Genomic DNA, 12573 nt, shown 5'->3' with positions numbered 1-12573 from the left:
ACTTCAAAAATGGACTAACGGATTTGGATGAAATATTCAGGGAAGGTCAGACTTATCGGACTTATTTGTCGGAAATGATACAAGAAACAACTGATTAAGTTGTGGGGGTGTTTCTGAGTCCCATCAATTCCCGCCGTCTGCTACATATTTAGGTCAGAGGAATTCAGTATCCGTGCATAACACAAGCCTGAATATTTATTTATTGAGTATTTATTAATTATCTGTTTTTTTCCCCCAGTATTGGTAAGTTGGTAAGATTTGGATTGTGTTAGAAAGCGGGTCTGCTGGGTTCTTGCTAATTTAAAAATCTGTATATAAAAAAAATCACGAGAGATATTTAGCAAAAGTTTCCCCCGACATTATCTGCAGGGGACCCATCACTGCACAGTGGGCTCAGAGAAGCACAGAGCAGTCAAGCAAACCCAAGTGGTCATTTCCTTCCCAATTCATGTGTCGGTTCATTCTTTGGTTTTAACCGTTTCAAAATAAAATGAGAAAAAACAATCGTCTTTTTCCCCATTTAAAAATTAAAATTTGAGAAACAAAAAGTAGAGACAGAAAAAAGACTGCGTTTTACCTATTTTAAGGTTTAAGCTTCCAGGTGTCCTTAGACTGGACACCTGGAAGCCACCGGCGGTACCGGAAATCTAATCTTTCTAATTAAATTATTCTGCATGCAGAGCCTCCTGATGCTCGTTGTAGAGCAGTGAGGAGCTCCACGGTGACGCTAAGTGTCGCTGATTTCTGCGTGGGTTCTGCCACTCTCAAAGAGCTCGCGAATGAAATTGGAAGAGGGTTCAAGTACAACCATTCCTGATGTGTTCGCGGTCCAGATCACCTCAAAGCTGTTCTTCCTCACTGACTTTCGGCACTTCTGGTGTTGCAACAAATAAAAACAGAATCCGTATTTTGCATTTCAGGTTTACAAAGCTGGAGCAAAAATCCAACACCGTGGTCTTTTCGTTAGTTAAATGCATTTCTACATTTAGGTTTTAGAAACTGAAAAATAGGGCTGGACCCGAATATTCGTTTGCTACGGCGGTATCCGGATATTAATTTTGGTATCCGAATATTGTGACAGAGCGCTGAACAGAATGGTCTGACTTTGAAAACAGTGGATCTGAACTAATGCTTACCTCAAATAAAGTGCAAATAATCCAAAGCAAAAGCCTTGTGAAGAAATTTTACATTTCAGCGGGAAAAGAAACACTGCATGAGGGTTTATTAAAACTGATAAAACCAGCTAGACATGGACAGCGTTGGACACAATGACTGCAGTGTGAAATCTGGACTCCTCAGTCGGCTGGAATGATGCATTTTACAGTTATTAAGCGTACGATAAAGCACAGAGAGCCGTTGGTTCAGCTGGACAAGCCGAACTGAGCCTGCTGAAGGGCTGTGTGTGAATGTGTTTGTGTTTTATTAATTCTTTCCACACCGGGGGAGGGGTGAGGTGCTGTAGGACCATGTGAAACACAGCCAGGAGCGACCGGGCAATAAATCAAACGCAGCCAATGACCTCCCAGGATAAAAAGAGAGCGAGGGGCGCACAAACACGCTGCGGCTTGTATGTACTCGAGACAAACGTATGTGTTTAATACATGCACGCTGCTCCGTTCAGGCGGGGCTGCCTTATAAATCAAACACATCCAACAGGCTCTCAGGTATGAAAAATAAAGACCCCTGCTGCCGTACAGAGCGCCGCCGCCGGGTTCAAAACCGGCTGTCTGGGCCATCAGCGGGACGCCATCGTCAGCTGTCCGATCCTCCTTCTGTTCTCCGTTTTCACACAAAGCAAAAACAGCTTTATTATCAGCTTTTAAATAATATCTCACACGCTGGCTCATAGGAGCAGCGCGGGGTTATAAATCAGACAACATAAACACCATGCGAGGTGTAATAATGTGTCTCTGCTCGTATAAACACGATGATCTAAACCATTCAAGCATCTCAGAGGTTTGGTCGCCTGAGCTGCAGGGGCCAGTGGTTTTAACTTTTCACAAAGCCAGTCAGGATTTAGAGCTGGAAAAAAAAAGGCCCAAAGTAAGTCAGCAGAGGAGGAAATAAACCTTAAAGTGATGGTGCTACAGGAGAGGCTGCATTTTAAACTTGTTTACCTCGATGTTATAGTTTGTAACCTGAGAGACTAAAGATTCATCGGTGTGCAATTCAGCTCAAAGTCCATAAACAGGAAAGTCAACTAGTTTCCTGACACTGCTGGAGATTAAATTCTCTGTTCAGGGAACAAGACGCTTCAGTAACTAGTCTGCAGCTGTTTCTTTCCTGGTTTGGACGAGTTTAACCAGTTCTTCTGAGCAGCGATAAATCTGTCAGGAAACTCCAAGGTTACTGAGTGTTTTAGGTTTTTTTCCAACAGGAGTCACTGAAGTTTCAGCTCCGTCTTTACAGGAATCAAAGAGACTGACAGAAATACAGGACAATCCACCCAGCTGTTTAAATGATAACACAGCCAGACACCTGGTAAATGAAGATACTGCTCTGTATATCACTATCATCATCAAATCAAATCAACCTTTATTGTCATTTAGCTGTTCATTTAGCAACTACAGTGCTGGGAAGATCAGAGGGCGTTTCACTAGGCATCCAGTAAAAAAACGGACATAATTTAAAACACATCTCTGAGGTGTATTGAAGCTAAAATGAAATAGTAAAAGTGTAAAGTGGTGGTTCAAATCCCACAGCATAAGGTTTTAGTCATGATTATTCTGTTTCAACATCTAAACTCCCCTCAGCTGATCCCAGTCCGGTCCCTGTTGTTTATATGGTGAATTCAAATTAACAGTCCCTTAACCAAAGTGCTTGCCGATTAAAAATAAACAAATCTAATGTTAAAAAATTTACCCAATGCATATGAAGATCCTATGCTTTTAATGTTAATACAAACTTACTTGATGAACTTAAACTGAGGGGAAAACCCTACAATCAAATAAATCACACATAAGAAAAATATAATAAAAATGACCACATTAATATTTATACAAATGTATTTGACAAATTTAAATATTAAGATGTGACAATACTGTTAAATTTACAAGATTAATTCAAATATTAAAGTAAGAATCTACAGTATTCTTAATGAAACAAATGTTCCTGACTAATTCAAGGTTTAGACAAACATTAATATTGATTAAACTAATCTACCTGGCTAACCTAAATACAAAGGACAAGTCTTGGCAATATTATTTATGATCAAAGCTAACCTGACACTTAAGCGTTATGGCTAACATCCTAAACTATCATAAATAATGCAAATTTGTCTCAGTATTTTAAATATTAAGGCTTTGAATCTATAGTATGATTTCAACATTAGGATTAAAACACTGCATTGTTATATATTATATAAATCTACATGTCAAAGCTAAAACCCTTTGATATTATTCATTGTACTAATTTACCAGACTAACTAAAACATTAAGGTTAAGGCTCTGTGATGTTTTCAACACAGAAAACAGAGTGAATCCAAAGATTCCCTGTGAGCAGCAGATGATAGGACAAAGGAGAAGAAAAACTCTCTAAACAGAAAAACATCTCTGGTAGAACCAGGCTCAGGGAGGGTGAACATCTGCTTTGACCAGTTGGGTTGAGGGTGGGGGGTGGGGGTGGGAGGACGGTGAGGAGAAACAGACTGAAAACAAACCAGAAGACATACTATTGTGTAACAGCAACAGTCATAATGACGCATCAAACTTTAAAACGTCAAGTGATGAGCCGCCAAACGCTGGCAGGGAAGTTCCATAGCTGTCATACTTCTATTCCATTGTTCATCAGTCCACAGACTCCACCCATTCATAGCTCTTATAGCAGCAGCGACCAGAAAAGACCTGGACCTGCATTTTGAAGCCGCAACTTGATTTGTGACACGCTAAGGTTTATTTGGTGGGTAGAACTATCTTACAACAAAGGCAACACGTAAACAGAGATTAGATAAAACAGAATGTCTTTACATAGTCTGTAGTCGTAATTTGATTGGTTAAAGCAGCTCATATGTAATTTACAGGTGTGCACAGATTAGACCTGGTGACGGACGGAGCAGAGTATTTCACAGCTGGCTTTAAGAGGATGACAGACCAGGGATAAAAGACACAACAGCCCCAGGTAAGAGCAAATTTGATCATGTAAAGACAAAGCTGTGAAAACAAATGAAGGTTAGCAACCAGAAAGAAAGCAGTAATGTACATATATAATATAGTAGAGGGGTAATGTACATATATAGTATAGTAGAGGGGTAATGTACATATATAGTAGAGGGGTAATTTAAATATAGAGCATAGTAGAGGGGTAATGTACATATATAGTATAGCAGAGGGGTAATGTAAATATAGAGTATAGTAGAGAGGTAATGTACATATATAGTATAGTAGAGGGATAATGTACATATATAGTATAGTAGAGGGGTAATGTACATATATAGTATAGTAGAGGGGTAATGTACATATATAGTATAGTAGAGAGGTAATGTACATATATAGTATAGTAGAGGGATAATGTACATATATAGTATAGTAGAGGGGTAATGTACATATATAGTATAGTAGAGAGGTAATGTACATATATAGTAGAGGGGTAATGTACATATATAGTATAGCAGAGGGGTAATGTAAATATAGAGTATAGTAGAGGGGTAATGTACATATATAGTGTACTATAGGGAATTTTAACAAACTAAAAGCCATAGAAACTCAACATGTATTTTTTTGGTGATTAGAAATCACATAAATGTTTTTGTTTTTGCAGTTGAAACACAATTAAGAAAACGGATCATTTTATTAGTATTGATTATAGAGAATATTCGATCATTCACTTTAGTTTGACTTTGATTTGGTTCAAATTAAAGTTATTTCCTTCATTATGAGACAGTGTAGGACCTACATGCACTTCAGCACAATATCATGTTTGAATATATGAAGTGTGACAGTTTCATTGTTCAGCTGTCTGTTATCAATAATCAGCTGCATTGATCAGTAAAATATTTACGCTGATTTAAGTTTCCTACCAGAATTCCTGTGTGGCATAATTAAAATAACAACTACATAAATTCCAGTAGCAGCTTTTTAAATGAAGCCTCCATTCAGAGAATCTTGCCCTGAGGAAATCTGGTAATCTTATTACTGGAATAACTTGAGGAATCGTTTCTGCCTGAGTATGATCATGGAAAGCTTTTCTTTCATTTAGGGTTAGTAGTCAGACAAAGTTATTTATTATCACACAGTTATTTTTGCTTTGATCATTCATGTTTTCTTTAAAAAAATGGTACAAATTTTACATATTCTGGCAAGTTATGTAAACTAATGAGCACACCTGTATGTAACTTTTATTACCCGTACTTCACTTTAAAGTGCCGTAAACATACTAAATGTAAACAATATACACACTAAATAGAAGATACGTGCACTCAGGTAAATTTGTAACGTTTATCTTACTAATCTATTGTAAAACCCTTCAGGTAAACATTTATTTAAACGTGGTGTATAATAACAGTGACTGGATTAGTAGAATTCTTTTAACAACCCAATGCCAACAGGTTGTGGTTGCTGCTGTAAAAATTGTTACACAACAAGTTTGGCTGGTTGCCTCAAACATATTAATAAAGGGGTAAACCACACTGAGTATTTTAAAAAACAAGCTGTAATTAAAGACCTACTGAGCCAATATTTTGGATAATTTTACCCCTTACGTAACTCAAATGGTTGATCATCCAGTTAGTCGTAAACAGACTACTGACATGTTTGTGAATTATCCAGAAAACCAGGACACTGTTTCTGCAAAATAACGTCATTTAACAATAGTATGTTTATGGCTTTCTTTGTTTTAATGATAATTTTTCCTTATTTCTTTACATCGGCAGGCACCGACCTCAGCGGGTGGGATTTATTTCGTACAAGATGGCGACGGCAGCATCTGGTAAGGCTAGTACTAAGATTTTATGCCGCATAGCAAAGAGAATGTGAATACAACTAGAATATGACGGTCTTGTCGTTCACATTAAAAATACTAATAAAAATGGCTTGCTTTGGTTAGTGCATAAGTTAGAAAGAAACAAAGGAATCCCGCTAACAGCCTTGATGATTAGGAGAGCAGTTTCCAAACAAACAAACTGGTTTACTTGGATAATTGAGAAAGAGACTGCTGGTGCTTAAAGGAAACACCGGTATTCAAAACAACAAAAAACAGAGAAGTGACTAATGAGGAAATCATTCTGTGGAGCAACATTCCAACAGAAATACTCCTACATACACCCCCTGTCAAAAGTTCTAGGACACTTTCTAATTTATTTGAATGAGAAAGTGTCCTAAAACTTTTGACAAAGGGTGTACATGTCAAACTCAGCAGTGAGATGACATATGATGAATGCAAGCAACAGTTCTCTGAAACTGGAGACCTCTGTTACAACGCTAAAATGTGCATTGATCCATTAACAAATATTATACCACTAAATTAAAAGGCCTTTTAATTGTGCTACAATGAAAGTGGTATTGTAGTCATCAACTGTGACGCCGAGCAGAGCCAAACCTTTGAAGGAACAAACAACAGACAAACTTAGTGACAGCTAACATACAAGTAAAAAGACAAAACTTCTGATTCGGTGACTTAAATGTTCTATAATCTCATTAAAAGGCACAACATTAAAGCTTACATTTTCTAGTCGGTTCAGAATGGGCCTCTGGGGGGCGACGATGCACCAACAGTAAGTACGATCATTCTGTGTACAGTCAAGATAATCACTCTATGCTACCTCAATCTTCCTGGTTTTATTGGCACTTGATAAGCAAAAATGTCTCATGAATGGGTGACGAAGAAATGCAAGCGAGGAAGAAAAGATCTGCTGAGCTAAAACGTACATATGAACAAGAATCCTCGCTTTAGTGTTCTTAACACTGGTCACTTGTGTGGTCTCTGAGAGCATAAAAAACATCCTCCATGCAGGAAAAACCCTGTAAAAAAATGTTGGAGCTAAGTCTTCCTCTAACACTGTTCATGTTTACATGAAGTCAATCTATGAATGTCACCAACAGAAAGACAAGGACAATTCTTTCATAGAATTCTTGAAATTTCTAATGTTTTTGTTTTGTCTTATTGTTTGGCAGCATCTGATCTCAGGATTTTAATGCTTGGAAAACGCGACGAGGAAAAGACAACACTAGCCGACTTCATCACAGAAAGAAAAGGTGGTTCTTTTCAAAGAACAAACAAGCAATTTGATCTTATTCATGCAGAGTGGAGGAGAAACTCGTTCACACTAGTGAAAACGGCAGACGTCTTAGGTTTGCCTGCAGACAAAGTGAAACATGAGATTGAGATGTGTGTTTCTTGTTGTCCTCCTGGGCCGAATGTTCTGCTGCTCGTGGTAAACCCGTCCGACTTTACTGAACAGGACAGACAAAAACTGGAGCTGATCCTCAGCTGTTTCAGACAGGATGCCTTTGAATACTCGATGGTCATAACAGCACACAATGACCAGGGACGGAACTCCTCAGTGAACCAGCTCACCAGAGGCTGTGGACAGCGACTACACAGAATCAACTTTGAGGGAAGAGATTTTTCTCACTATGATCTTACAGAATTAATGACTCAAATGGAGAATATAGTGAGTGACAACAGGGGGGGATATTTAGTGTTTAAGGAAGAGCCTCGGTACATGATGGTGCCGGAACCTGCAGAACCAGAACCCCCTCTAAACCTGGTGCTGTGCGGCAGACATAGAGCCTGGAAGACTTCGGTAGCCGATGCCATTCTGGGACAAAGAAAGTCTGGTCCGCCAGCTGACTCAGACTGTGGTAAACAACAGGGAGAGGTTTGTGGACGTCGGGTTTCCGTGGTGAAGCTACCTGACTTACACGGAAAACCCAAATGGAGAGCAAAGCAGGAATCCAGGAAGTGTGTCTCTCTTTGTGAACCTGAGGGCGTCCATGCCTTCATGCTGGTCCTACCTTTGGATTCTCTTACAGATGAAGACAAGACAGAGCTGGAGACAATCCAGAACACTTTCACGCCTAGAGTCAATGATTTCACCATCATTCTTTTGACTGTGGAGGTAAATCCTGACTTTCCAGCGTTTTTGAATTCTGTAAAGGAAGACCGAGACATTCAAGGGTTCTTACAGAGCCTTTGTGAACGGCACGTTGTCTTCAATGTCAAGGACAAGCGACAGGTCTCTGAGGTGCTGAATGCTGTGGAAGCAATGAGTGCTGAGGGATCCAGAGGCTTCACAGGAGACACGTCTTCCAAACTTCCAGCCAAGCGACTTACAAAACACGCATCAATTGCGCCGTTTGACATTCGTCAACGTCAGAGCGTACTGTATAAGACGAGGGTGTCGAACAAAGAGCCTCTCAGGGTGGTGCTGATCGGGAAGACTGGCAGTGGGAAGAGCGCCACGGCAAACACGATTTTGGGCGAGGAATGTTTTATATCTAAAGTATGTGCAAAGTCAGTGACTACAGAGTGCCAGAAAAAAACAGCAGAGATCGACGGGCATCTCGTCACTGTGGTCGACACGCCCGGTTTGTTCGACACCACTCTGTCCAACTATAAGATTAAAGAGGAGCTGGTGAAATGCGTCAGCATGCTGGCTCCTGGACCTCATGCTTTCTTACTGGTGCTGCAGATCGGTCGCTTCACAAAGGAGGAAGAAGCTACCGTGGAGCTCATCAAGGAGTTTTTTGGTGAGCAGTCGAAAGACTTCATCATGCTAATATTCACCAGAGGAGATGAACTCAGAAATCAAACAATCGAGAGTTACCTAAAAGACGGCAGGGGTGAGCTCATGGAGAAACTGATGGCAGAATGCAGAGGACGATATCATGTCTTCAATAACAACGATAGAAGCAATCGCACTCAAGTCACTGAGCTGCTAAAGAAGGTGGAGTCAATGGTGAAGCAGAACAGCGGTGCCTACTACACCTCAGAGATGTTCCAGGAGGCCGAGGCTGCCATAGAAAAGGAAATGCAGAGGAGGATGACGGAAACGGAAAGACAGATCCAGACAGAGCAAAACTACCTTCAAAGAAAACATGACAAAGAAATGCAACTGAGGGAGAAAAGAGTGACTGACCTAAAAGCCAAGTATGAAAATGAAATTGCACAGAGAGCCCAGCAAGTGACAGAAAAGGAGGAGAACATTAAAAAGACGCAGGAGAGGATCCAGAGGGAAAGAGAAGAGAGAGAAGAAGAAGAAAAGAAAAAGAAAATTCAGGAGGACGTCCAACTACGGCAGTGGAATCAAAAAGAGGATTCTTTGAAGAAACAAATAGCGTTGGCTTCAGAGAAAAGAGCAGACAGGACGCTCTTAATGAAGAGCAGAGAAAAGATGAGGAAAGAACGAGAGGACAGGGAGCGGGAACAACGGGAATGGTGGGAGAGACGCTACTACGAGGACGAACGGAGACGAGAGGAGGCGGAGAGACAACTCGCCAAGCTCCGAGAAGAATACGAGAGGGAGATCAACGAAATCAGAAGAAGAGAAGAGGATCGAATGAGAAGAGAAGAAGAGGAAAGAGAGTTGAAACAATTACAAGAAAAACATAGGAGGGAAATGGAGGAAATAAGGTGGAAAAACGAAGAAAACGCCAGAAAGCACGCTGAGGAGTGCAGTGAATTCAAACACAGATACACTCTGGATGTTTCAGCCGAGAGGGAAAAGCATCTGCGGGAAATAGACGAGATGAAGCAGAAGCAGCAGCTACAGAATGACTTCTTACTACTGCAGCTGAGAAAAAAGAAAATGTACCGGAGAGACTTTGACAATCTGCAGAAGAAGCAGGAAGAGCACATGTACGCGCTGAAGCAGGCGCTCTTCTTCCACAGCAAAGAGGATCAGGAACAGCAAATCAAAGAGCTGAAGAAAATCCATCAGCAGGAGAGAAACGACTGGATCCAGGAGCAAGTAGAGAAAGCCGCACAGGACAAGAAGTGCAGCATTTCATGAGAGGTTCAGTTTTTATAGCAGCAGCACAGTTTCAGCTGTGAGGAGCTGGGTCATTTTGTGTTGATCTCAGTGAATTTATGTCAAGTTAATGTGTTTAACCGAGGTGTGACATGCAAATAAAGAACGTAAAAATTGTTGAAAAAGACAAGAAAAACAGAGAAATTTAAAAACTGAAATGTACGGTCACACATTGTTAGAGGAAATTACTATTTGTAAAAATACAGACTGGAGATGTGGGCAATACATTTACAGTTTTATCCTGAGTTTTTACAGTAAATAATGATATTTTTGTGTGTTTAAACAGAGAAAACTATAGCTTTATGCTCAAATGTTGTAAAAACAAAAAATTACTATTCTACACACACATTTTAGAGATGTTGGACATTGTTTACAGTTTTATCCTGAGTTTTTACAGTAAGAATGATATTTTTGTGTGTATAATATACAAAAACTATAATTTTATGCTCAAATGTAAAAACAAAAACAAATTACTATTGTACACACATTTTAGAGATGTTGGACATTGTTTACAGTTTTATCCTGAGTTTTTACAGTAAATAATATTTTTGTGTGTTTAAACAATGAAAACTGTAATTTTATGCTCAAATATTGTGAAAGAAAAAATGTAGATATAGAATGTGGACATTATTGACAGTCATGTTTGGCCTGGGTTTTTTTTTTTTTTTACAATTTTACATATAAATGAATAATTTTTTTCTGTGAATTCATGAGACACTTATTCAACAAAACTGGAAAAATGTGTAAAATAAAAGCTGTTGTTCACTTCATGCAGTGTAATTGTGTTATTCTTACCAGTTGTTGTTTTTAATGTCGTTTAAATTTTGTCATATTCTCATGTTGTACCGATCAAAATGTTTACTTGATATTTACTTTTTTTAAAACTTTTAATTGATATACACCACCTATCAAAAGTTTTAGGACGCTTTCTTATTCATTTGAATGAGAAAGCGTCCGAAAACTTTTGACAGGGGGTGTACAACAGCAAATATTAACTGTACTGGTAAAAATCTCATGAAGAAACAAATTATTCATACTTCAATGTTTCTTTAGCAAGAAATGTATTTCTTATATGAAGAGTTCATTTGCAAAAACATAACTGTTTTCAGAAAACTAATTTTTTTATTGTTTACTTGAGATAATAACACTGATAATTTCTTTTTTTCTCTATTTTGTCATGTATTTTTATACTGAGTCAAATCCACTCAACTTCAGTTTGATTGATATTATCTCAAGTAAACATTAAAAAAAGACGTTTTTTTGAAAATGTATCAAAACGGAGTTATCTGTTTTTGCAAATAAACTCTTCATGTGTTACTAACCTGTGAGAAAATGTGACTACACCTGACCAGGCACACGCTAATCATCTTACAGATCAGTTGTATTCATAAATAAACATTCTCCTTCTCTACTCTGCACAACCTGCTAATACATTCTGCTGTTTCTTGCAAACACATGCAGTACTTTAGAAAAGCATACAGGTGAATAAAGCTGTTCGATTGTGCTGTTTTTCACTGTGACATCACTGAACACCTGTGTGCTAAAACACCACAAACCAGTGGTTATATCAGTGGACATGTTGAAGAAAAAAACCTGTTTTCTACTGCAGGCCTCAACAATAAGCTCTCCTAGTTTGACCAGCAGCAGTTTTAGTCTTATCGTGTATTTAGGTCAGTGGGGGGGGGGGGTATTGAAAAACCTTTTATTTTAACGCCACCATGAAGTCAGACGTGACTACAGGGTTAAAATAAAAGCACTGTCACGCAGCATCCACAAAAATGTCAAGGCTGTAGCACTTATTCAAGATGTGTAGAAGCAGATAACAGCTTCAAGAAGTCTGATTTATTCTCTGTGTAAAATCAACTTTAATTTGACGACCGATGCTTTCAGACACGTTTAACCTGAGCGGCTTGCATATGTGTTCATAAATATGACAGATTCTGCAGCTTAGTGCCAAACTACTGAGCTTATAGACCATTAGCGGCTTGATTTGTCTGAGGAAGGTGAGTTTCCTGGAGTGAAGTCGACATTAACGACACAAGCGCTGCCACTGCTGACGAGCAAGTGTCAGATTCTATCACTACACATGGAATAAGTGAGTGAAAAGTCACTCTCCTGGGGGACGAGTATAACCGGTTTAGTTTTTTTAATAGGAGCGTAGAACACGTAGCTGGGTTAGAACACCCACACAGTAGTTCATTTTTGTATTAAAATTCTGTTTGAAACAAGAGGCTGGATCTTTTATGTTTTTAAGGACGTGTCTGTGCTTGTACATCTGTATATAAAGTGTGCAGAAAGACTGAAACAAACTCAGTGTTTGTGTGTGTGCATGACTAACGACACAGAAGATGACAGCTTTGATAAAACCGGTAAATGACAAACTGCTGAGAGATCGAGAGAGAGACGGAAGAGAAAAGATGAATGCAGGGAAAGTGTTTTTAACTCATTTTGTCTCTCTACAAAGCTTCTGGCTGCTGTAATCAGCTTTCTACGACTCTCTCTTATCTCAGCCTGTAGAGGTCATGTGACGTCTCATTGCTGTCATACCAGCACAAAGCCCCGCCTCCTACACACTCATCATAGTTTCATGTAACTCAGCGCTCTCGTTA

The 12573-nt window shown here is 39.1% G+C and overlaps 2 protein-coding genes across 2 annotated transcripts in view; one reads left to right on the top strand and one right to left on the bottom strand.

Annotated features, from left to right (window-relative positions):
• The window catches only part of prdm6 (PR domain containing 6), a 107031-nt gene that overhangs the window by 52164 nt on the left and 42294 nt on the right, over positions 1-12573 (bottom strand).
• On the top strand, positions 7603-10712 carry LOC127534892 (GTPase IMAP family member 8-like). Its single transcript, XM_051951256.1, has one exon. The coding sequence runs from the start codon at positions 7658-7660 to the stop codon at positions 9944-9946; it is 2289 nt and encodes a 762-aa protein (XP_051807216.1). The 5' UTR covers positions 7603-7657; the 3' UTR covers positions 9947-10712.

The sequence above is a fragment of the Acanthochromis polyacanthus genome, chromosome 7 (assembly GCF_021347895.1).
Source record: "Acanthochromis polyacanthus isolate Apoly-LR-REF ecotype Palm Island chromosome 7, KAUST_Apoly_ChrSc, whole genome shotgun sequence".
In the NCBI taxonomy this organism is placed as follows: domain Eukaryota; kingdom Metazoa; phylum Chordata; class Actinopteri; family Pomacentridae; genus Acanthochromis; species Acanthochromis polyacanthus.
This window is presented reverse-complemented; position numbering and strand designations above follow the sequence as displayed.

Coding starts and splice junctions, on each gene's coding strand:
- LOC127534892 (XM_051951256.1), top strand. CDS start 7,658: ATGATGGTGCCGGAACCTGCAGAACCAGAACCCCCTCTAAACCTGGTG.